General features: G+C 41.5%; 2 protein-coding genes across 3 annotated transcripts; both read right to left on the reverse strand.

Moving 5' to 3' along the window:
- Positions 1 to 174: 174 nt before the first annotated feature.
- Positions 175 to 17,021, reverse strand: LOC121608834 (tripartite motif-containing protein 3-like). Of its 2 annotated transcripts, none has more exons than XM_041940225.1 (13): positions 9,485 to 9,564; positions 7,342 to 7,514; positions 6,345 to 6,585; positions 5,982 to 6,133; positions 5,678 to 5,858; positions 4,829 to 5,558; positions 4,443 to 4,546; positions 4,179 to 4,346; positions 3,925 to 4,093; positions 3,332 to 3,391; positions 3,020 to 3,090; positions 2,588 to 2,728; positions 175 to 2,492 (listed from the first exon to the last, which is right to left on the reverse strand). In XM_041940225.1, the coding sequence occupies exons 2-13, from the start codon at positions 7,485 to 7,487 to the stop codon at positions 2,340 to 2,342; spliced, it is 2,316 nt and encodes a 771-aa protein (XP_041796159.1). In that variant the 5' UTR covers positions 7,488 to 7,514; positions 9,485 to 9,564; the 3' UTR covers positions 175 to 2,339. The 2 variants fall into 2 exon arrangements, with proteins under 2 accessions (XP_041796159.1, XP_041796158.1); XM_041940224.1 differs by lacking the exon at positions 9,485 to 9,564 and adding an exon at positions 16,906 to 17,021 and having other exon boundaries at positions 176 to 2,492.
- Positions 17,022 to 18,782: 1,761 nt separating this feature from the next.
- LOC121609073 (FH2 domain-containing protein 1-like) lies at positions 18,783 to 25,852 on the reverse strand. Its single transcript, XM_041940602.1, has 12 exons — positions 25,747 to 25,852; positions 24,665 to 25,218; positions 23,661 to 23,722; positions 23,001 to 23,103; positions 22,775 to 22,860; positions 22,588 to 22,688; positions 22,416 to 22,486; positions 22,218 to 22,325; positions 22,042 to 22,112; positions 21,839 to 21,956; positions 21,592 to 21,756; positions 18,783 to 21,499 (listed from the first exon to the last, which is right to left on the reverse strand). The coding sequence occupies exons 2-12, from the start codon at positions 25,034 to 25,036 to the stop codon at positions 20,219 to 20,221; spliced, it is 2,538 nt and encodes an 845-aa protein (XP_041796536.1). The 5' UTR covers positions 25,037 to 25,218; positions 25,747 to 25,852; the 3' UTR covers positions 18,783 to 20,218.
- Between the last annotated feature and the right edge of the window lie 610 nt (positions 25,853 to 26,462).

The raw sequence follows: 26,462 nt of genomic DNA on the forward strand, positions 1-26,462 counted from the left end.
AAATTATAATATAGAATAAATATACATTTAGAATTATACTTATTGATCAATCAGTTCTTTGTTTATTAAGATGAAGTGTATTGGTGCTTCTGAGAAGATGCAATACAAATAAATAATTTTACAGTTAAACACTTTAAACTATTCAGAGGTTGCCCTCAATATTAATTCCAGGATTATGAAATGTGAAAAGATGTGCTGACTGTAAACTGAGATGTGGACCCACTTTGCGTACTTTTAAATCATCATTATCACTACTGTTTAGTGATTACATTTCATGTGCAAATCTAGACACAGATCCAATTCCCCTCAGTGCAATAAGCATAATGAGTCACACACAGCAACTCAGTAAACCATGTGCTTTTATTACCAGTGCATATTCATAGAGAAAACAAAATTGTTTGTATTGGCGTGACACAAACAGCGTAGGTTAAAATGCTTCAGACACGTCAAAAAGGTGAGCCTCTGACCCTTTAAAGATGTCTAGGCTCCTGTTTGGCAACAAGTCAAACAAGAGATCAGGTGCTTGAAAAGCATCAGCTTCCTGGATGACTTAACGGGTGAAATCAGGCCATACCCTGTAGCTCAGAGAGAAAGAGATCTATACGCTGGGGAGGGTGCATGGTGGTGTTTGGGTATTTAGCACAGTGCTGTGGGTAATTATGTCAGACCAGGAAGTTGCCTTCTTATTGCACCTGACCTCTCCTCTGCTGTGGCACCAGGTTTTCTTATGACATTACACAGAATGAACACTAGGGAGAGGAAGAGCAGCAACAGCTCTACTGGTAATGTTTTTTTCCTGGGGGGTCATGGCTTGATGTAGTGCAGGCAGAAACTCTGATCTAACAGCGTTTTGTTAGATAGCGTACAACAGTATCATAGGTGTGTGTATTCTAAAGCATGGATGTGTTTGCTGGCAAATGTCAACTAATAAATTAGCATTTAATAATCTTGTAACTCTTTCCTATGTGAAAGCGAAAAAGTAAAAAAAACAAAAACAAAAAACAGACAGACACTGTAAAACAGAATTCATACTCCACCCAGTAATTTCTGCAGTCTACATTTGCACAAAGTTTTCTCCCAAAGTTCCCAATGTCTCCCTAAAAATCTGTCACCATCAAATTAAAATATCTAACATTGTTCCATTGACATGGTGATCTAATTTGGATGGATTTCCTGAGATATGTGTGTTTGTAACTGTTAGCACTTCAATGAATAAAGCTCTTAAATTGTTAAAGGCAAAACATTCTATGAGCTCATATCTTAAACCATTAATTCTGAACAGATTTTTTTTTTTTTTTTTTTTGATGGCATCCCAGATGAAAACGTTGATGGGTTTGTCACTCTGGAAACACTGATGAAAGTTTCCAGATGTGGAGGTGGGGGAACACTGAATTCTGCTTTAAGGTGATATTTCCTTTTAGGGGAAAGGGGTAAAGTGAGAAAGTCCAAAAGAAAAAAAAGCACATCAATTTAGAAAAATAATTTGTAAATGCTGAGCTTGTGTATAAAATAAAATAAATTAGCTTTTTTTTCATTTTGTTTTTTTCCCTTTAAAACAACAGATATTAACAAAAATCGTTATTGTGCTGCTCACATTAGCAATAAATATGACACTCTTCCTCTTTTAAGCATGTGCTGGGTATGTTTAAAAAGCACACTTTTGAACAGCTGCCATACACACATTTTTAAAATCCTGGAAACCTTAGCTGCTGCTCTCTGAATAGCCAAAAGGCTGTGTGTTTCAAAATTATAGCAAATACATATGGAGTGATCTAATATACACAATATACATTTATGTATATACAGTACATACAGCAAATCAATGCACAGGTGGTGGTGACATTTTTATGTGATGTCAGTAAATGAGAGATTTTACATTTCATTGCTGGAGAAGCGTAGCATTGTTCATTTCACTGTAAGCATTAACTAGTTCATGAGAAAAGCAACTGATGGGTACACTGTGTTGTTGCCTAGGCATTAAGATAAAATAAAACTTCATGCATTTGGACAAGTATGGCTCATTAAATACTTCAATCTACCTCCTACCCTGTCCAGTCTCACAGAAAGTGTGGTTTAATAATACCATCAACTGGCTCTAAAACCAGTCCATTGCTTTACGTCCATTACTTGTCCCAAGGATGCTACATTACCCAACTTTCAAAACAGCCTTCAATACACATCATACGAAGGGTAAACTCAGGTTCAGACTTAATCGTATCTGGGAGATCAGCTGATGGGCACATTAAAAGGCTGTATCGGAAAGGTCATTGCACCCTGTGGAATACATTGGTTGTGTCGTTGTCAGTGCTTGCACTGGTGAAGACAGCTGTCTCAGGTCTCTACTGCAGGTAGCGGTAGACCTTGAAGCAATGGTTCCCAGAGTCTGCCACTGCCACATGACCATCAGATGTGAGGGCCAGGCCCTGGGGGCCATAAAGGGGGTCCGCTGATGTGTTGATGTAGGACAGGAAGGACCCAGAGCTGTCGAACACCTGGTTTGTTGCACAGCACAGATGAAAAGGTTGGATGAGTGAGTTATATGCTCCCAAATTTGTTCTCTGAATTCAACGAGTTTTCTCGAGCTTACCTGGATCCGACTATTGCCCCAATCAGCAACAATGATATTTCCATTGGCATCCACAGCCACACCTGTTGGAGCATTGAACTGGCCGTTCCCCTCTCCATGGGAGCCAAATTTAAACAGGAACTCCCCATCTGCATTGTACACCTGCAGGAAAGATTAAACAGGAAAGATAAAGGGAGAATGACAGTCTATTGTCACATGTAACACAAACATGAAGTAAAATAAGATGCAAAGCAAATTACCAAAAGAACACAGCCCATTAGGCTTAGCAGCTGTCTTTTCAATTTATAATTTACCATTTTCTTATTTTTATGTTTTCTGATGTTGGCAAGTTAAATAAATTGATATTTGCAGGTATTTTATTCACAACACTTCCAATGCAGCTTGGCCACATTAAAGAAAGTACACACATACAGTACTTGCAACAAGACATACCTTGACTGAATGGTTATGAAAGTCTGTTACCACAATTTCATTTTTGTTATTCACAGCCACAAAGTGAGGACCTGGAAGCAGCAGAGGGGACAAACAGGGGAAAGAGAGGAAAGATGAGTCATCATTCACAACATACGAGAGGAAGTTCCTCACTATTTTTGGACTTTGAAAAACAAGACACACAGTGGTCACAAAGAGACTGAGAGTTGACGCGGGACAATACGTGAGACACGACAGAGCTGATGCATCAACATGTAAAAAGGACAAGGATTTATTGTCTTAATTCACATTCACAGGGAATTCGTTACTTACTGAAAACAGGGCCAGATTTACTAAGCTTTTGTTCCAGTGCAATGTTTGCACCACTTTTTTCTAAAAGAAAAGAAAAGGTCCAGGTGAGAAATTAAACTGAAAGAACAGGTGAGTTTCAGTTGACATACTGCTGTCTGTGCAACAACTGAAGCCACATCAATGAGAGATTCCAGTAATGCAAGCAAACCCTATTAACAGCAATGTTCCTGAGTGAGAGACAAAGACAGACATCACATCTTCTTCATGCATTAATGTGACTGTTGAATGTCCTGGCCTCTTTAACAGCTCTGTCTTTTACTATGATGATGAGGTGCATGTTTACAGCACAATATTAGCATTCTAACAGTAAAGAATCATTAACGGTGCATTGCATTGATGTCTGTGATCAAAAGGGGGAGCTACACATGCTTAGATAGATAGAATAAAAATAAAATAAAGGGTGTACAGAAACATGCTGATCACTGCATAAATAAGAGTTGCTGTAAGGTCTGTAAATCTGGCCCAACCATGCCCTGAGACATGAAGCATTGTCCAGTGTCCATCAGATCTTACTGTAGGAGACACTGTTATTGATAGATAGTACTACACAGTACCTGCAAAGTGTCTGTCTGATGTTCCTCTGGCTCCAAACTTTGTCACCAGCTTCCCGTTTGATTGGAAGATGAAGACACAGCAGGCCTTATTATCAACCGTGATGATATGTCCATTCTTATCCACAGCCACACCTTTGGGCCCCATCAGTCTTCCAGCACCGATTTTGCTCTGTGACAGCCAGAGGGACAATTCAGTGGAACATTTTGAATTTGCGCATTGAAAAGATTAGTTGTTCCTGGCTGAGACCATTCACCTTGAACTTGCCATCCGAGGAGAAGATGCTAATCCATCTGTTGTCGTAGTCAGCTACAATTATGTCACCATTCATGTCTACTGTGACCCCCGTGGGGCGCTGCAACTGCCCTGGTGAGCGACCTCTGACCCCAAACCTCATCTTAAACTGGCCATCATTTGAGAATACCTAGACAGAGAGAAAATTCAATCACTCCAAAACCCAAATAATGAAATCATTCATTACATTTTTTTATTGTAGCTCAGGAGAATGAAATACACGTACCTGTATACACTGGTTGTTGCTGTCTGCCACCACAATCCGTCCATTACTAGAGGTTGAGATGCCTTGTAAGTTCGTGAATTCTCCTTTATCTCGCCCTCTTGTTCCTGTCATATCAACAAGACATCAGTCTACTTCAGCACCATGCATGTGTAAAAATTACAGATCATTTCTGCTGTACTTCACTTGGAATATCTCTTGATATGTTTAACTTCTACTTGGATTTTTAACAGTTTGAACAGAAGCATAGGACTAAAACCGAATACTTTGCATCATCAGGTACAGGTATGACTGAGGTATGGGTGATGGTGTGTTCAAGAGAAAAACATCATGCAACTCAGTCAGCAGTTACCATAATTAACAGCAGAACTGGCCAGTTATTCACCCACCCACTCTGTAGATCAGCTCATCCTCTATTGGGTTTTCTTTTTTCTTGGTGGTGCTGTACATGCTGGAGGGCCTGCGCACAGCCTTCTGTCGAACATGACCTCCTCCTCCGCTCGGGGACTTCACTCTTCTCTTCACGTCGTCTGGTGACTGGAGGACATCCGACGGCTTGACAGCACGCAAACGGAACGGACTCCCCCTCACGGGCTGTTCATATAGCAGCAGAGAGAAGGTGAATTCTCCCTCGGAGCGGATTGTGTAACCAACCTCATAGGTGCCGTTCTTGTTGTCCACTACCTCAGCTTCAGTGCACACTCCGTCTGCAGAGGCAATCTCTGCCCTCAAAGCAGCATTACCAGTCTTCACTAGTTCTCCATCCTTGTCTTTAGTAGTGACTGTGACAGTAGTGTGCTGGCTGACCAGTGCATGTCGCAGGCCTTCACCAGTGGCAACGCTTGTATGGCCTACAGCCCCTGTTGTGATCAGGACTCCCAGGTTCTGGATGGAGCGCCTCAGTCCATCTGTCTCTACCTGGCATTCCAGATGTCCATTTTCGTGGGGATGCTCAGGAAAGCTGTGTCGCGCCAGGGCACTGACCCGCTCACCCATCTGTTTCTGGACCAACAGGACCTCAGTGGCACTGCCGTGGCTCAGGGCCTGCTCTGTGAAGTTGCAGCTGCTTTGAATGTTCTCTTTGCCCTGAAGCAAAGAGGCCAGCTGGGCTTGAAGGACCTAAGAATGTCGAAAGAGACATAAGCAGACAGTCAGCGGCACCTGTACTAAAATGTTGAACATTACAGCAAATTTTCAGTCTCTCCCATTAAAGGAAAAAGATCAGAAAGACCTCTGACCTTCTGCTTGGTGCTGCAGATGTTTTCCACTTCTGTAATGAGAGCAGTCTTGCGTTGGTGTAAGGCCTTCTCCAGCTCGTCAAAAGTGTTACTGATTTCAGTCACAGCCTCATTTTTCCGATCCGTAAGCTGCTTGGAGATCTCATTCACAAGTTCGATGGCAGCTGTCAGCTGTGGTAGTCTACAACAACAACGAAAAGAAGATGAACACAGAATAAAACTTTCAAATTAGCATTTTGTACTTGCAAGATCTTCCAGATGCAATCTCAATATTCATAATAGATTAAAGCACTGAAGCTCGTACCTGTTGCGCACAGCGTCCAGCTGATTTTTAAGCGCTGACTTGTGCTGTTCCAGCACATCCCTCAGAGGAACTGTCACATGTTCCCTGTGTTCTCCTTCTGTACACTCCAGACACATGGCTGTTTCGCATGACTCGCAGTAAAACTCCATCACCTGCAGATGGGGCAGTGGAGCAGAAAACGACCCAAGATCATATGTCTGTGAGTAACTTTGCTTATAAATAAAAAAAAAATACGAAGAATATGAGATCTTCTAACAGTACAAAGTGCTGTCATAAACATTTGGTTGATCTCTGATAGATCTGACCTGTTATACTACATACAAGGTGCTATATAACGCTCTCTGTCCTTCTCTTTTATCTTACCTTGCCCCCATGGTTGGGGCAGGAGAGGGGCTGACAGGCTGTAGCTGCACTGGCTGATTCAAGAACATTACAGGCCTCAGGTCTACTGCACTCCGGGTCTCGCTGTAACACCTCCATTAGGTTTGTGATGAAGAAGTTGTTCTGCAGGGCTGCTACACCCTTCTCTGGCAAGATAGAGGTCTGTCTGCATACTGGGCAGGACAGCGTCAAAGACTGGGGAGGGATGTAGTTCTGTAGACATCTACACAGAGACAAGATGCAAAAGAAATTAATTAGAGGGCTGAAACTGGAATTTAGCACCAATTCCTCCGACAGCATAGTGTAAAAATTGTCAACTTTTATTTTTGGTCAGATGACAGAAAGATTCTGGTTCTTACATTTTTTACTGAGAGACAGTACAAGTACAGAGAGCACAAATTAAATAACTGTACTATCTGTCCCCTGTGGGAGGGACAGAGCTGTGGAAATCAGTGCTTGCTGCCAACAATGCCGTGCCAAAAACAAGGCTGTCGGTTTTCTTGTGGCCAAGCTCAGAGTTCTTGCTGCCCTACATCATGCAGAGGAACAATGTTGAGAGAATAACTGATGTAAGTCGTGGGACTTGGGGCCTAAAGGCAAAATTTTGAAATTACTTTAAAAATGCTTCTAATTCATCCAACTTAAAGAACCTACTGCAGGCAGAGGAAATACAAAACAAAATCCTAATGCACTAAACTATTTATATATGCAATATATCTTTTTTCTTGAAAGCATAAATTCCGGTACATCTTGTCATAAAATGGTTAAAAGCTCTTTGAATTTTTCTCAAAACGTGGATCTTATTAGATTCTCATCTTGTATTGTTTTCTCCTTCATTATCTCCCTTTGTTTTACTGTTTATGTTTCTACTGTCGTATTAACCTTATTAATCAGTCAGGTCAGTCACCCGTAAAGCACTTTGAACTACATTATATGAAAGTTGCTGTACAAATGTTTGATTGACTGATTCGGCACTTACTTCTCACAGAACGTGTGCAGGCACGGCAGGACCTTGGGGTTGTGATAATGGTCCAAACAAATGCTGCAGACCAGGAACTGCTTGTCTATCTGCCTCACCACAGGGCTGGTGCTGCCGGTCTCACGCTTGGCCATAGTGATGGACATTCAAAGGGGGCACAGGGATCACTTAACCTGCACACACGGGGTGGAAGAAACAAGAGGAAGGTCATGAAAGCCATGAGGAAACATTCAAACAGGGTAAGGAGGGCGTGTTCCCTTGCCCTCAGCATGAGCAAAGGAATAAATGAGTCATAATGCCGTTAACATTATACATCCCCATCTTAGTCCTATCTGCTGCATTGTATGCTCTCTCTCTCTCCCTTATTAAACTGTGTCAGTAGGACAAACTCCCGCATAGCCAGAGGTTGTTTGACTTTATAAATGAGAATCCTGGTGAAGTAAATGCAGTGGAAGAAAAATTAGTACATGTGATTAACCACAGGGAAGAACTCTAAGCCAACTATGCAGTCTAGGAACCAACATGTCTGTGTTTACAGTGGTGTTAGAAGTATAGTGCATGTATTTATAAATATGCTGTTAACTAAAAATGCTTAACTGCATCTTGTGCAATTCCTAGTAATATCTGACCACACATGATGCCGTCTGTTTTAGTGTTTAACATTTGTTGAATTCCAGATGAGCGGCTCCCTGCTGTCTCTCTGTTCAGATGGCAGCAACATGAAATTGTACCACTGGGTCATGCACAGATTATCTTAGTGTGCCAACGACGTGTTGTACATCTGTCATATTGTACATAAGCACATAAGGGATTACATGAACAGTGAAAACACAGGCACACTGGTTTAATATGACCAATAAAGACTGCTGATGAAACAGCATCAACGTGTTAGGAACATTTCAGCCATTGGTTTGTTTTTGGTAGTTAGGCTATTCGCATCGTGACATTACAAAGTATTTTTGTTCAATTCAGCTGAACAAAATTGGAAACTATTAAGCTCTGTGTGTATTTTTTTCCCCCAGAGAGCCTCTGTCTTCTTAGGCAACTTTTATCAGAGAGCTGACACAACACACAGCACTGTAGAGAGCACATCATTAGCCACAAGCTCTTTGTATTTCCACTTGATTTCAGATGCTGCTCTTGTTGTCACTAACCACGTCTGTCATGCACTGTCCTCTAAAAACCTTGAGACTGCATTGTTTCTTAAATGAAAGCTCTCTATCCAGTTGATCTAGACTTCCTTACAGATATATGGCATTTAGAAGGGGAGTGCTTGTCTGACAAAAGAGGGATGTCTGACAAAGTTTGTGTGTCATCGGTGGCATGGCATTGCAGTAAGCACTCATGCAAAGGCAATTTTTTGTTTCAAACAAAGAGAAATTAAATCCAATAGCAAATGTCAAACCCTGGAATCCTTCCTTATGTTCTTATGGTGTGGGCAAGGCTCATTTAATGCATAGTCAGAAATGCTCAGGTACTTCATAAACACTCCAAAAAACAAGAGAGCATCCAGTTGGCTAAGTGTGAGATATGATCTAATACCTAGTACAGATGTCACTGCAGCTATCCTCCTCTGCAGCACACTGTGTCCATACCATTTACTGTATTTAGAAAAAAATATCTGAAATGCACTGAAAACCACCTCATGAACAAACAATATCTTGAGCTAGTCCACCACGGCTAGAGCAACAACTTGAATTGTAGATTTCACAGCCATCATGTTTGACTTGATTCAACTGCACAGAATAAACCTAAAAGCAAACCTAAGAACAGATCGTCTCCTTATTCGAAAAGCAGTCTTCTGGATCAGACTGTATTATACATTGTGCATTATGTATTACATCTATTATACATACATACATTCTAGATGATCAGTAACTGTGCTCATGTGAACAGCACTGTACAGTTACCGATGATATAGTTAATCATTAAAGGGTTCAAGCAAACCAATACTTTATCATATAGATAAAGATATGCTAAGAACACCATATTTATTGCAATTTAGTACAACACAAGGACACAGGAAATCTAAAAGACCAGTGTGCACTTTGTATAAAAACAGATCTACTCCACTGATTAAGACTGACTATTACTTTTACTGTTGAACACTCAAAGCTTTGCTTAGAAAGCAATGTCAACTCACCCATCTCCTCATGGGTCACAACCCTATGATTGTACAATCTGTCGGCCTTGCTTCATCTTTCATCCACTGCTCCAACAACAGGGTTTGTGATTTTTCCTTTGAGGTTGCATTTACACAACCCCTCTCTCTGTCCGACCTGGGATGGGGCTAAATATCAGGCCTGCACATCACCTAGTGCCAAGAGCGTAAGCTTCCCACTCCACTCTTCAGCTGTGAGCAGTGCTTTTGCAAGTATAGCCAGGCCCCTTTTCTTTGAGAGTAAGGAGAGGAAAGAGGAAGCTTTACAACGCCACTCCCCGAATTCTTCCTAGTTCCTTCCCTTGACTCCCAGCCGGTTGAGTTCAGGCCCCACCTGTCTGTCTGTCTGTCTGTGGGGAGATGGGTGGAAAATTCATAGTGAACTAGGTTGCCTGTCTCACATGAGCGAGCAGGCCTCAGAGGCAGCTGCCCCTCTCTGAAACACAGTGCAGCGAGCTCTAACAATGGCATTCCAGCCCTGCTCCCAGCTCACCCCCACATCTCGTCCCCTCCCTTCACCTCTCTCTCTTCTTTCTATTGTCCTCTCCTGCTTCTCTTCTCTCTCTCTCAATCACATAAATGCACTCATAGCATCAGCAGGCATGATCTAAGCTGCAGACGTCTTGCAGATGGGGATTTTCTCAAGCACGTAGGCCCGATTGTTGCTCTTTGCCAAATGATTACAAGGCCTACTGACGAAGGGCTCTGCCGAGCCCTTTCACTATCCACATTACCAGCCCATCCCCAACCCTCTATGCCTCCCCCTCCCCTTGCCTTGTCTCCTCTCGGAAGCCTTCCCCTCTCTGGGCTGTCTTCCCTTCACATGGACTGTGAATTGCAGCAGCTGAACGATGACATCAGGAGGAAGGCTGAAGAGCCAAAGCCCTCAGGCTCCACCCCTCTTGGCTGGGCGGCCGACCGCTGCCTTTAGGGTTGCAACAGTCTCCCCCACCTTCGCTTCCCTTCCTCCCTCTCAGCAGCCCTCTTCAGCTCAGTTCCTCCCACTCGCCTCGCCACAGAAAGAGGATCTTTCTTTAAAAACAGTTTCTCCTTGACAGCAGCTCTGGATAGTTCATGCTACGGAAAAAGCTGCATAATATGAATCTGTATAAATGCTCTGAAAAATAATCAGAAAAGACGAAAACAATATCGATTAGATCACTGGAGATGGTTTAATTTCATACAACTTTACAAGACTTTGTTGCAAAGCTATAAAGGGTTCAGTTATTTCAAGATATACCGTAAATATAGTCAAATCTTCCTAAAACTGATAAATGTAAAAATAACAGAAGTAATCCATGAGTTGAGATATTGAAGATAGCTCAGGTAGAAATATTAGACATACAGTAAAAGTGACAGTACTACAGGCCTATATCTGTAGTACACTGCAATGTTTGAGGCAGCATGTGATTAGATCCTCCTCAAGGCTCAGTCACAGGAACTGCATGATCAGCAGTTCATACAGATGAGGTCAGTTATCCAAGTCAGTACGCAACTGTGTTTTCTCTGCACTGCATCTGTCACACTGGAGCATGACGGCTGCAGAAAATGCACCAAATGTGAATGTCGTTTGTAAATTCAGTTGTTTGACTGCATAGCATCTCTGGCCACTCTCACCCTGCATTACAGTTAAGTGGCTTAATGTCCCCGTGCAGGGTCAGGCCCTGTCTGCCAGCTGGATTACAGCGTCTCCCAGACTCTGATGACACCATCGTTCCCAGTCAACTCAAATCAGAATTAAAGAAAACGCCTCACATCAACTTGGCTTGACACACCACTCAAATCACTACCATCAGTGAAGCAGTGACAGTCATTGATTGTCCATAGTCCAGACTATAAGGAGGTGTTCATTACTTGTATGTGTGCTAAACACCCTTTTTCCGAAGACATCTAATATGAATGATTTAACTGGATTTCAGAAACATGAGCTCACACTCAGAGAGAACATTGCTCTCAGATTGATCTGCTTGGATTTTGTCAGCTGAATAAGGGCAGGTAGCCATGCCCCGCTCTTCACTTCTCCCATAAAGTGCTGCCTGTTTTTGTAGTTGTGTACTTGGATTAGAGAGCTGCCATGCTTTCTGTAAATTATCACTCTGAGGCTTTTTCTTTCCTCCAAAATACAAAAAGTAATGACTCATGTCTGCAAGTCCAATGCATGTCATTACTTTGTAAAGTGAAATAAATAAAAGACAGACATTTTTTGCTTTGTGACTAATGGATGGAATGAGTGATGTTATATTTTGTGGATGAGAAAACGTTCCACTAAAATCACCCAAAAAGTCTGACTGAATAGATGATCTTCTTCTCTTTGATGTTTTTTTTTTCATCATTTATGAGACATATTGCATAAGACTCTGTGGAAATATCTTACAAAAGATGACCTCTTGGATAAGTCAGGCTACTCCCAAAGTGTGATCCCTTAAAGGTTCCTGATTACTGAGAAGTAATTCAAATATGACTTGTTTAATTTCAGTTCATTTTAAATGAGTTTGCTTCCAGAAAACAATGAAACATGTAGTTCACTTAATAAATCCACAGGATAAAATGCACTACTTGTTTTTTAAGCTTTTGGTGGAAGCTCCTAATGAGTACTGTTCACAACATCTGTGGATTATCGTGACTAACTGGGACGTGCCTCTACAAAGGAATGTTGCTGTTGTTTCGATGCTTTGAGCACTACAACTTAAATTTACTGTGATAGAAGTCTCAATGGCAAAGATCTTGAAAACTTGAGTGATTAAACAAAATGGTCCCCTTGGCTCAATATTACGGCTAGACATGATCATTGATCATTAGAATCATTATCAGAATATTAATATTTTTGATAGCGCCACGCATGATACAACAAATGCATTCAAAATCACATATAAAATAATCTAATAAATTGCAATTAACTGTGTTCCACTGTTACCCACATGTCTACATCTCTACATATCTACTACAATCACATCATTGTGATATGATTGGCGAAAGTTGATAAATGAAATGATAAGTGGAAAACTGGCCCTTTAAGCAGGCTGTAATTTGTAGATTGTTAATATCATTCCCCAGCCATGACTATTCCGGATTCCAGGATGTTTGCACTTCAATAGCCATAAAAAGTATTTTCCCCTTCCCTTCCTCTTCCACTGTTTGAGTAAGAGGCAACCACCTTTTACTCCAACTGTATCCACTACTTTCAGTCTGTTTTTCAGCATCATCTTTTCACTATTTGTTGTAATCGTGTTGGATTATATGCACCATTATTTGGAATCAGTCACTTGTGATTCTGTTACTCCACGGTGAAATCTGCTGTATGCCCCACAGCAGAGAGGACTTAAGACTAAGAGACTTCAGACTAAAGAGTGTTGCAACAGTTTCATATTGGCAGTCAGCTGTGTTCCTGACTGGTAAACATGGTCGAAAGTCTGAGTGACCTGAAGTAGGAAGTGCTGGCCCTAAACGGTGTGCTGTCAAGATTGTGTTTAAATATAGACTCTAGTTTATGTTTCCATCCACATCTGTTGTGTCCCTGCGCATGTGTTATCATGCGGTAATTGTTCCTATGAACACTGAGCAGAACTAGACTGGATTTAATTTTTAATAAATGCATCTTTACTGATTTTGTTAAGTGTTTAAGGAGGCGTGTACATTGTAATGAAGAAATATCAGTGTGTTTGACTGAGCCTTAATACAGGGACTCATTATCATCTAAAAGTACATAAAAATATGATAAAAATAAACATTTGAACTTCTTTCCACATCCACTGCGAATGTCAAAAATCATCTGCATTGCTGTAAATATCTTATCGGTTTGAGATGTATCTGTCCGCATTCTGATTTTCTGCATTTCTTTTGGTTCCCATAGGCAGTACATCAAACTGCAAACTAATAGAAACTAATTCAGATGCAGGTCAAGCATGACTCATTGCAATGTACAAGCAGTAACAACCCAAAGAGCCCTTGTACTGTTTAGAACAACAGGAATGATGTAGACCTGAGAACGAACCATCCAGAGAATCACATTTCTGACAGTACATATCTGTGTTTCGGAGAGCGTTGAGGGGCTGTTGTGGGGCCAGCGAGGGCTGCCTGGCTCTATGATGACTCATCAATCATTATTCATATGCACAACCTCTGCTCCTCAAACTAACAAGCTCCCCTTACACTTCACTGCATCAGATGAAGGAATCTGTCTCACTGCATCAGTCTATGTCAGACCGGTCATAGCAGGTTTTCACATAATGAATCATGTTTAAGACTTTTTAGAACAACAGATTCAAGATAAGACACAACTATGTGAACCACTGCTGTTTGTTTCATGTTATATTGTTTTCATGGAGCTCATTTTATCCATAACTCTGCTTAGTGCTTGTATTTATATTTCATGCCTACCAGGCTTTCTGAGTATGAGTGCAGAGGAATGCATTTCCATATATAACACATGCCTGAACAAAGTTTGCTGACCAAATCTGTATGTCAACCTGTGCTTCATTTCTCATCCGCCTTTGTCTGCAGACATTAGATTGATAAGATCTGACGGCTAATGAGAGAAGATGAGAAAAAGTGACCACATCGTGTCAAGTACAGTAGTCAGCAGAGTGTTTAATCAACACTGACACAAAAAGGGAATCAGGAGACATCTGTGTCTCTCCCTGTGAGCCCACTATCACAAAGGCTGGCAGGAGACAATGCGGCATGCAGGCAGTGTGTCTGCAGGCACAACATGCACTGCAGATTTTAGAAAAGGTCAATCAGTGCACAAGCACAGGAGACCCTCATCCACCTGCAGCAAGTGCTACAGGCTGACCGTGGAGTCTCAAAGGGTGACTCACATAGTCACGTAATGTCTTGTACTTGTTCTCCTGTGAAAATACATTGCCATTGCTTTTTTTGAAGATTTCATTACCAATGGTCAGTATGAAGAACTAGAAGTGTTGCACCTTGTAAACAAAATGCAAATTACTTCACAAAGTGACAAGTGAATCTTCAGAACGTATGATGACCTGCATGTGATTTTCTAATGATGGTATGCTGAGCAACACCAATGTTTAATTTAGTGGTGAACCGTCTCTACTAACAACTCAAAAACTCAAAAAAATATGTGAGGATTACAGAAACGTTTAAATAAGAGAGATTTTAGTTGCCTTGTGTTTACTTCTATTGACTTAGTAGTCTGTTATGTTCATTAATCATTTGGCTGTTTGACATGTTAAAGATGAAATACCAAAACCGTCAACATCTTTGTGCAATGATGGTGAAGCTATTGATCAAATATTGCTCATAAAGTCTCATCTAACAAACAGACAGTCTTTACAGACTGTATGTATTTTACAGTATATCATCTCTGACGCGACAGCAGCCTTCTTCATGACGTTATGTTATACCTACGATGCCTCATTGTATATGAATGAATTTAAAGAAAATGCCCCGTCCAGTGAAAGTGCTGACTGTAATGAAAATGGCAAAGCCTAAACAAGTAGTTTAAGAAAATCCATCTTAAATCGAATTGCAAAGTCTAACGATTGGCTTTGATCAGTCTTAAGTGTAGACCAGGACATACAGTGTAATGAGCAGAATCCAATCAATTCTAGTCAATACGGGCATGTTTCTAGTCTGAAAATAAGACATGGATAATCTTTATTGAGGAAGAGATCGAAAATGGAAATAGAAAAATAAACATTTTTCAAATGACCAAATGTACTATAATGCTTTTATGGTGTGAAGCATTTTTCTGGACTTTCTCATAGGCCAGTACCAAAGTTTTATTACACTGCAATTCTCGTAATGCATGGAAAATTTGGATTTGGCTTCTACAGGCCTTATGATGACAAGAAATAAATTTTAAAAGGGTGTAAACTTACACTGTGATCCATATTAAATCTGTTTCATGAGACAACAAATTTGAAATTTACAAGATGAGCCAAAGAAATAATTTCAACTGTTTCTGAATTCAATCCTGCTTTGTTTGTATAATTTGAGTTCACTGCACAGATTAGGAGATTAACCCCAGTAAAAGTTACTGTCATAGGCCTCATTTACACGAGGGTGATTAAATCATTATATGAGTGAAAATTCAGGGTCAAATTATCCTGATTAATCAATCTATCAATCTATTCATCAATTTGTCGATCTCTTCTTTTGTGTGGGTGCTCAGCGAATTGATTATGACATGATCCAGCTACATTTTCATTAGTGCACATGTCTGTGTTCAGATGTTGTAGCTAGTCACTTCATTTTTATTTTTTCTGTTTTTATTGAGGCTGTCAGAGTTAAAAATGCAGTTAAAAACAGGAAAATGCTTTTTCTGGATGTCTACTCACTTCTAAACTACAATTTGAACTCTGTTCCTGGCGACCTACACTTGGTCTTTAGCTTAAAGATGTATTAAAACAACTCAGAGTGAACAGGTACGGTCAACATTGCACCCTGGTTTGTAACGGTGTGTCTCATACATGCTGCCAGCGCTGAGTAGCTAAAGAACACTGGACATAATCTGAGATTCCAAGTCCATGTATACAAACTGAATGAAACCCCAAAGACCTGAGACAGACACGTTAACCCTGCTAATTATCTGCCCTCAGGCACAGCATCCAGGACTGTCTGCAACCTCCCTGTGACCCAGCGCAGGCAGCCAGGAGAGCAAAACCAGCCAAACATTTCCATCAGCTGCTCTCACCAAACATGTGACTTCTGAGATAGTTTCACACAAAGATGAGCCATCTTCCAGAACAAAAGACCAATCAATAAGGAGCCACTGAACCATCTGCTCACAGTCTAGGCCTGAGGTATGAAAATGATGCATTGGCTGTTGCTTTTGCTGCAGTACAATGCAACTCAAGGACTGAGAGAATGACATAAGCGAACAACACGCTGATTCACATGTGGCTCACATAGCCTCGCGGCTACATACCCCATACAAATTCAGATCAGAAAACCAACAGAAGATCACTAATCCCCTAAACAAAAGAGCATGTATGCTTGATTACAGAGCCCAGCCCTCAGACTGCAGCAGAGATGCCCACCTGCCACAGAGCCAGCAACCAGGGCCGCCTAAGAACTAAAATGGAGAAGTGTGTGGGCTGGTTGAGGAAGCAATAAAGAATCAGAGCAGCAGAGCGTTTTAGTGCAACAGTTGCTCTTATACGAGGCTAGAATTAAAGGCTTTTGCTTTGTGTTTCTTCATGACTGGTGAAAAAAAAACCAGACTATATCACAACAGAGAGGACATCTTGTTTAATAAGTACAACCCCTCTGTGATTCACCAGTGCACAGATGCTGGATGGTATGCAGTAATCAATTATTCATCTGCTCTCATCCCAGTTATTGTATTATTTAGGACTCCAGATAATGGCACAAACAGGATGAGAAAGCAGAAATACAAAACCGTATAGAGAAGTGAACGGCCAGATTGTACTCACATGAATTCCCAGCAGGAGGGAGTGGAGTGTCAGCATTGCAGGCCGTAGAGAAAGCTTCCCATTGTCAGTGTCCCAATCCTCTACAACAAATCCACAGCCCGGGCGACAGAAAGGAAAGGGCAGGGTCTGTCTGGGAGAAGAAGGGGACAGTAAGGAAGAAGAGAAGGGAAAGGAGGAGATTAGGGGAGTGGCGTGTATACAGCATTGGTCAGATGGCAGATGGGAGGAGTTGGAAAGCCCAATAGCATATGGAGGGGGCAGGGAATATGCAGAAGAGTTGAAATCTCAGGAACTGACTGAGGGATACAGTCTGTCTGGTGCAAAGGGGTTTGGCTTCCTTAGATGCCACCCAGTTCCCATAAAAGGACAAAGGATGCAGCTTATTACCTTTAAGCTTTAAATTATCAGGGTGCACAGAATTATTGAAGTATAAAGACAAAAGGAATACAATGCTGAATCAAACAACAAACCTGAAACCGACAGCGGCTGAACAGTTTCACAGCACATTTCATGTTTATTCTCTTGACTCTTGCTTCATGAGGCAACAGTTTCCTGCATTTTTAACAGCAAACAGGGACATTGGAAATCACCATGAAGAGTTTATAACGACGGGGAAATGAGAGGGTGCGGGGGAAGATAGAGAGATGGGTGTGTGTACATTTTAGTGTGGATGATACAATTATTTGGGTGTAGTCAAGAAGTGGTATGGGGTTGGGGCCAGGGCACTTGATTAGTTAAATAGAATATGCAATAATAGTAATATAATATAGCAATATAGGTTGTATTAGGGGTATTTGAGGAACAAAGCATTATTCTCAAGCTTAAGCTTGAGAATGGATGAAAACATCTTTCACTCTGAAGGTTTATTGGTAGGGAAGTGGGGGATGGGTCAGTAGGTGCTCTAGGTAAAGACTAATGAGAGGGAGGATGACAGAGAAAGGGGTGAAGAAATAAGATAGCACTGTATTGTAATGTGGGTGTGCGGCTGCTGTGGTGGTGCAGGCGGCGGGGAGTTTGTTGGGGGTGGGGCTTGGCGTGAGAGGCAAACACAGTCATCTCTGGGTTTTATTCTACAACGTGGAGTTGCCATGGAGACTGCTTCCATCGTAGTTTTGTCAAGATGGCTGCTGCAGTCTGGCAGCAGCAGCAGTGAGCAGGTCACACAATGCATACTGTAGGTAACTTACTGTCAACACTGATACAGTCAGACTAGCCTATAACATGGTTTGTAACATATTGACTACAAGAGAATGCAAATTTTTAACTATTTCATCACACATTTTAAGAATTATAATACATGCCCCTTATTGAAAAGATGTCCTTCACAGCTCCCTGTAGTAGATACCTAAATCGTATAACAAATGAGATCATAGACAGCATGTGTTCCAGCAGGTTATGACTTTTCGAACAAATACGGTAACAATACAAGTAATCCAATAATAAGGAACATCTTACATAGCTACTCCATGTTATTGCATTGCCAATTTAAAACGGTGTATGATGCATAGCTGATGTAATAATGTTATTATGTCAAAGTCATTCATTACGTAACGGTTTCATTGTGTTGTCAGTCATTTAGGATGGTATTTTAAGGCCTTTTGATAATTCATTGTACAGCTCAGGTTATACTCTTCTACATGTCCCCTGTGTCTTAAACTGAACTGCCAAGTGTTTCATGTAATTTCAAATGTGAGTAGGAAGAAGCACGGTATTTCTATTGTGTAGTTCAGACCATCGTCTCCCTCAACAATAGCCCATCATATGAGTGTAAAGGACAGAGTAGATTAGCCTGAGAGTGACTCCTCAAAAGCAGTTTTCTAACTGTGGGACCTTTAATTAAGTCTGGTGCATCATCACACATCACAGACACCACAGAGCTGGATAAATATGTGGTTTATTTTCAGGAAAAGTAAGATGTAAATACCCTCAGCCGGGGGGGAGAGTTACCCGAATTCATGAGTGAACATCATACCTGTGTTTAGTATAGTTTATACACTAAACACAGGTATTCATATATATTTATTTACCACTCTCACTGATTAGAAATACACTTACAACAATTCCCCAACGCACAATTTAGTGACAACACTCTTTGTCTCTCTGTAATTACCGTGGCTATCCATTTCAGTCTTAAAAATGTTTCACGACAAAGCAAAAAGCATTCGGATCACACCAGTTGGTGTTTAAACAAGAAAAATACTAAATAGAAGGTAAATTGCATGAACTCATTGTTACACTACAATCAGCCATCTGAGCATAATCCTAAAAAGCCAGTTGTGGTGCTTCTTTATAAACTGCTAAGAGATACCTGTTGTTACATTTTGAACTTCTATTTGTGTTAGCACAAGCTGTGGCCTCACTGATGCTTGTGGAGACACTGGAGCACTGGGATAAATGCAGGACGCATAGTTCTTTTCCTTACAACAAGCCACCTGGTGGCTGTTGCTACTCCAACCACGGCAATCTCTTCTCAAGTTAATTTGAGATCGGCACCCTTTACTTTGACACTAACAGTCTATGGTTCAGCACTGCTCAGATACAGGCTGCCTTTGTAACACTGACCCATTTAAGGCCAAAACAAAGGCTGAATTGAGTAAGGCCCTCAATGCATCTCCAACCTTCTGCATTTTTGATGTGATTCTGTGACAATAACAGAGGAGGAAAACAAATATACAACAAACAAAGATATTCATCAGTGTAAACGGGAAATATAACAATACTGAATTCAAGCATACACAGCACAAGTATTCATTTAACGAAGTATCAAAAATAACAATCAAATCAGGATTTTAGGTAGAGTTTATCTCTGCTTTCTTATACCTGCTCTCAACATTCATTTACTTTCTTAATACATTTTGCAAGACTGTATATTCTAATCCAGACAGAAGACCACACACTGTAAGTATTAACCAGTTTATCCACCTGATGAGGACAATGCCATACCAGTAAGGGGATAATAATAATGCACAGAGAAAAGAAATAAGGAGAAATGTTTTACAGTGAGTGTGCCCATCGTTCTTTTGTTTACTAGACAATGCACAGCCTGGAAATCAACAACACCCCTCTTTTCTGAGCAACAGTTTACCATGATACATATATATTCTGCCATCTAGTGGTACAACATACAAAATGACCTTCCTCATCACAAACATCCTCCAAGCACTTTCCTTCAACCTTCCGTCCCTCACTTTACAACCTCATCATCAATTAAACATAAAAAAAATAACACTAAATCATCACCATGATTAGCTAATGACAAGTGACATTATAGTTACATGTGCTTCCTGGACTTAAATTATATATCTTTCAAAGCTTATTCACCAGAATCAGCGCCCTTGTGGACAGTTTCCTTGCTGTTCTGCAGTTTGCTCATATCTCCAAGGCGTTTTAAAAAGCTAAAAAATAGTCCAGAGGTTTCAGGCTTAATCCATGTACTCTTGGGGGGAATATTTTCATTATTCCTCTGCAAATGGTCGTCTGTGGGCTCCATTGGTTTGCCGTCTTGGCTTTGCTCCCATAGCCCTTCATCTGGAACACAGGTTAGAGAAACATCTGGCTTGCTTTTCTTTTCTGCTGATGGAGAATTCTGGTCTTGAGCACCAGATTTTCTGAAATTGTAAGATACATCAGTAAAGTCAAACACTGGTTTTGAGGGATTGTGTCCAGCACCCTCTGCTGGCAGTGTGCCCTTTTCTCTTGATGCAGAATTAGGAGTTTTGACTGGAGCCTGAGCCCACAGATTATCCTCCTCTTCCCCAGTCTTAGGGACTTTACTAGGTAGAGTATGGCGCCGGCCAAGGTTACGTTTTGAGGAGGACTGAGGATTGAGTAGAAATCGAACTAAATCCTCATTGGTTGGGTCTCCAGGATACCTCTCTGTGTCCTCATCGAAGGTACGTTGACGAGGTAAAACGGTGCTTGCTCCAGGAGATTTCTGATTTTCCAAAGAATACTCCCCAGATGAGACACTGCCACGGCTGTTCTGAAAGCGCAAAACTTTTTTAGATGCTTCACGCAACTTTTGGGCCTCCTCCTCATTATTGTCCTGTAGATCCTCCTCGCCGTCTTCAGTGGCGACTGAGAAAGATCTGCCTGAGGAGGAAATGCTGGTGGTCCTGTTGACCGGGTGTGTAAAGGCTCGAGAGTCCTCTGTTCTTGAACTTTTCATCTCTGCTTCATGAGGAATGCCAACTTTTGCCTCACTGTTCTCGCTGTTATACTGGTCTTTCTTTTGTGAAGAAGTCTCTGTGAGCACATCTGCTGAATTCCACTCTTTTCTGCCGATCTCCTTAACTCTAAAAGAGGCTCCTCTCTTCTGATTCCCAGTGGGGAGGTTTACCTGAGAGGTAATTTCTGATAGGCTCCCGTTGATGGGACTGCCACTCGTGGGACTTCCATAAGAGGATGAGGGCCTTCCAGATCTTCTCCGAGAGACACGTTTGGTAAGGAAGTTTTGTAAAATGGACTCTAGTGCAACTCCCTCCATCTCCCTGTCTCTGCTGGAGCATGTAGCCGTGGACCTGCGCTTGGCTGCACTCTGCAATCTGTCTCTGTGTCTCCGCTGCACGTCTGCCACCTCGCTGGCCTTGTTTTCCTGCAGAAAATCACACAGTTAATGGATAAATCAGGAGGGCTGCTTTGTTTTTTAACCTCAGCAAAGGAAAACACGCCAGTAAACAAGCCTACCTGCATAGCGCACATAAATTTCTCACAAAAGGAGTTGAAGATGGAGCAACACTCATCCAGTTTGAATTTAATGGGGTCTTCACAGAAGTAATCTGCCACAGAGTCACTCACTGACTGCAATTCCTGGAGCTCAGCTTTGATTTCTTCCACGCAGGCCTCGGCCTCCTAAACGGAGCACAAGTCAAAACATTAGAACACGAAATCACCATTGAAACCCACACAAACTGGGCTGAAAAGCCTTCCTCACCTTTAGAAAGTCTTCCATCTGTGCCTTTAGGTCTTCCTGCTTAGAGGTGTCCACTCTGGCATCTTGCAGTTTCTTTACCTGTCTTTCAAACTCTGCTTCAATTTCACCTTTATTTATTCTAACAGAATGAAAAAAGATTAGCTTTTTATGGCACAGCTGATAAAAAGACAGTAAAAGTGTGCTTTTAGAACAAGATTGCTTACCTTGCTGCAGCTTCAATGTGTTTGAGTTGTTCTGGAAATTTAAGCAGGGCCATGTCTGCCTTCTGAGCTTGCTGTGGTGAATACAAGAGTTTGCATGAAAATCACAGTTCACAAACATCTTAAGACGCAGAAAAACTGACACAGAGAATCAGATAAAAGTAATAAAGGCCACTTGCCATCACGACATAATGCATAAGATTCATCCCAGGTTTGTTTGCTTTGGTGTCCGCTAACTTCAACAGAGAAGCCATTCGGAAGCCAACTGCACTGCCTGCATAACCACCCTGTGATCAAATCAATTAAATGAGACTCAGAGATGCACAAATAAAAAGTCATTCAAGACTCCACTAGCACAGACACTGGTATACACTCACTGCATTCATGTAATTTCCAGTCTTCAGTACCAGGCGAATGATAGAATGGAGATTGTCAGACTCCAGCAGCTCTGAGAGAAGACACACAAGGTAAATTCTAAGTCTACGTGGGTTTAAAACAATCTTTTATGAGTCTTATCAATTTAAATTCCAGAGAAAAAACAAATAATACCCTTTCCAGCAGCTGTCAAAGTGCCGATGAAACCTTTCATTTCATCCATGAGGGGGAAAAGTTCCTCTTTGAGCACCAAGCAGCTGAGACGCTCTTCATAACTAACAGACACAAGATTTCAATCATTAGAAAACTACCATAAACATTTAACATGTGTGATACATGGAATTGCATGCTGGTGACTCACCTGGGAATCTTAACCAGCATTAGCATAAACAGATCTGCGTCAGGCAGAGCAGAGTGATCACCTTTAAAACTGAGCAGCTGCCTCTCCTACACTCATTGAAAGAGACATAAAAAAAGCCCAAAAATATTAAAGCCAGATTTTTTTTTAAGTAAAATTACAAGCAAGAAGGTTTAGAGATTTAGGGAACACATGAGACACATAAAAAAAATCTAAGCAGTTATAGTACCTCGCCTTCATCTGGCAGCAGCTTGCACAGCTCCCTCAGTTTTCCAAAAGCAAAACTGAGACTACTTCCTGATTTAATTTCTTCGATCATGTCCTTCACAGGCCTGTGGAGGAAGGTGGAGAGACAGACAGGACTCAAAACTTTAGTCATCAGTGTGTGTCAACCATAATTCCACACAGCCCAAAAGTTGGGCTGCTGACAGCAACAAGCCTGTACCTGCTTTCTCTTTGCGTAATAACTTCTGATGTCAGTCCTCAGAAAGACATCGTACAGGACGTTAGAATGATGAGATGTCATTGAGCAAAACACATGTTTGAAATTCTTGTTAGTTGGGTGTAAATGTTTGAGGCTATTTTTAAAAGCTGTATCATATTTTTTGCATTTCCTGTTGGAGCTGTTGCATATGCCAAATAGCCTGAGGAAATACATTTACAGTACTTCTCAGTCATTAATGTGAGGGTTGCCACAGTGAGGTAACCTGTTGGTGCTGTAGAACAGTGTGGATCAGACCTGCCAGGACATGTTGGCTTTCAGAGGTTTGTGAGCATGAAGCTGCCATGTTGCAGACTAATCTCTCTGCCTTATCCTGTGTTGTTTTACAGTGGAACACGGTGAGCGTTGTGCAAAAACAATCACACCTTAATACTACCACTGACTCACCTTTTGAATTGCTTTAGGAAAATTCCAATGTTCATGCTCCTCTTGGAGCTGAGGATGGAAACCTGGGAGTGGAAGCAGACACAGAGCTGGATATAATCAGCTTGTCAGTCGCTAAGATAATTTCACTATTGGCTTAAGCTCGTCGTTTGTATCACAGATGCGTCGGCTTTCCAAACAGACAGCCCATTCCAAAGGTTAACAATTCTTTGAGTTGATTGTATTGAACAATCAGGGAAAAGATACCATTTTGCATTAGTGACACATTTTCTCAGTGTCTCTCTTGGAAAAAGGGACATAGGCCAAAGTAAAAGTTAAGTAACAGATTTTAACCCACTTTTGTGAGACAAACAGACTTGATTGTTCGACAATATAAGAGAGAGGGCAAATCACAAATGGTTTAAAAAAAAACTTGTTTATGGTCGATTTTAAGACCTGCCTTTAAATGAGTGCCAGTAAATGCAGTTTATTATATAAAGCAGATTGAATACAGAGCACAAGAGGGCTTCTATACAGAATAACGCTTTGTTCCTTTAGCAAACAGATATGAAGAAAAGTGAGACTCCACCCTGGTATTGTGTGATTCTAAATCAAAACTCGGTGTCGACAGACAATGACAGACTAAGTTGTATAAGGATATACACATAAATTGATTATTTTCTTATGAGGGTAGAGGTACAAAAAAACGATGTTCCTAAAATATCACCATCGTCCCGTTTTCAAAAAATCACATGACTTGTGATTTATGCCATGAGTTCGAGAGGGAAGACCCTAATCAACATCTGACAGCTTGTTACAAAAGCAGTTTTAGTTTTTAGAAAGGAAGAAAACTGTAGGAATGTTTATCTTAACTGCAAACCTGGAAAATATTTACCTGGGTCAAAAGAACTTCTCATCTCAATATCTCAGCATTACGTAACAGAAAACACAAAGAATTTCAATCTATTCAAGTGTTCCTCTGATTCAGCAAAGTGTGACACCTGTATCCTGTGGCTGGCTGTACTCACCATTTCCCCTCCTGAGGCAGCAGTTGGCAGGCCCCTCAGACTCTGACGGTTCAGGGCCTTGAGTTTTTGCTGTCCCTGCTTGCGACTGAACAGTTCCTCCATGTGATCAGTGTCCAGCTCATATTCCCCATCAGTCTTATCTGCTGTCCAGATGTTGTGCTTTCCTATCACGCTGTGTTTTGGAAGGGTTTCCCAGTTGAAATTGCGCATCGTGGAGCCCCGGCGTGCCCCCTTGGCAATGAAGCCCGCGCCATGTAGGGATGGAGGAAGGCCAGGGGCTAGAGGTGGAGGAGGAGGTGGCAGCGGTGGCAGAGGTGGAGGTGGTGGCGGCGGCGGAGGAGGTGGTGGAGCAGGTGGACCTCCTGGTTGCATCTTTTGTCAAGGAGCTCTCAGCAGGTTTGGGATGCTCTCATGGTCTCAGCCACACATACAGGCAAGATTAAAGCCAATGAAGAGTGAAATATAAACTGCTCTGAATCACCGTTTAATGTGCTGCAGCTGCTGCGCTGAAGGGATTTGTCCAAAATGCTGCTAGTCAGGATGATGCATTCAGACTGAAAGACACAGAACAGGGCGTGTTGGCTGTGACTGTAAGCAACAGTGTTTACCGATGGATGAAGCATTCACTTTCTCCTAAAATGAATGATTAATGTTGTGTAGTAAAAGCTTGTCAAAACGAAAGGTATTGTAATTATCTATGAGACATGAAGAATCATAACAGAGAAGTTTACTCCAAATCTATCTCAGCACTGACTAGCTGTTATGGGATGGTCACTGGCGTAGAAAGAGCTTTTGAACATGTTAAGTCCTGTCCAGGTTGACTGTGTTAGTTACTCTGAAAGCTTATTTGGCAAAAACATTGTGTGAGCCAAAAACATGCAGAATTATAAATATATAATATATATAATAAAGACCAAATAACTGTAGCGTGTATAGGCCTGGTTGTGGTTTGCAACCACCTAACCCTGTCCACCTTAATCTTTAAACTACTAAAACTAAAACTTCTGACAATGTTCGTTAATATACCAGCATTAGGCCTGTTGTCAGGAAGCTACGCATCTGGAAGCCAAAACACAGCTTACCTTTGTTTTTGGTGCAGCTCCTGCCTCATTATCCTTGTCTCCTTGCTCTCGGTCTTAACCCTCCGTCGTCCTGCTGAAACTTACCTGGACAGTGTGTCGAAACTACCTGCGCGTGATTGACACGCCCAGGTAGCTCACGCACGTCCATGCCTGAGCGGAGTGGGTGTGTCATGAAGTGAAGTGGGTGTGTCGTGCAGTCTTCAGCGGTCAATGCCGGCCCACTCCTTCCCAGCAGGAGCTCGTGGGGGCTGTCTGACGGTATTTTGGCTTGTTGGCTGGAGTTTGTGGCCGCGCTGTGGTTTCTGTCCAGCTGTCATGAGCCCACGAGAGCGGTCCACCCCTCCAGCTGATAGGACAGATAATTGATCTCTCTCAGGTGATTTTAGAATTTACCACTAACCTAAAAAAAAAACAACCCAGAAAATTCCCCCCATAATAATTCAATAGCCATCATTTTCAGAGCGGATGTGTTGGATTGTCTTGTTTTTTGTTTTTTGTCAGCAACAATAACTAATTTAGCCATTAAATAAATAAGTTAGAAGCTACAGACGACACACTTTGGTTAAACATTAAGCCATTTGAACAGCTCACACAATGTCATGTCTGAATGTGCGCTGGCGATCAGCCTGTTTGCAGGGTAATTGATCGGCTGCAAGCGCTTCAACTCTGCCCCAAATATGATAAGCTCTTTGACTGACACATGCAACACCCTTAAT

This window comes from Chelmon rostratus, chromosome 7, assembly GCF_017976325.1.
Source record: "Chelmon rostratus isolate fCheRos1 chromosome 7, fCheRos1.pri, whole genome shotgun sequence".
NCBI classification, from domain to species: domain Eukaryota; kingdom Metazoa; phylum Chordata; class Actinopteri; order Chaetodontiformes; family Chaetodontidae; genus Chelmon; species Chelmon rostratus.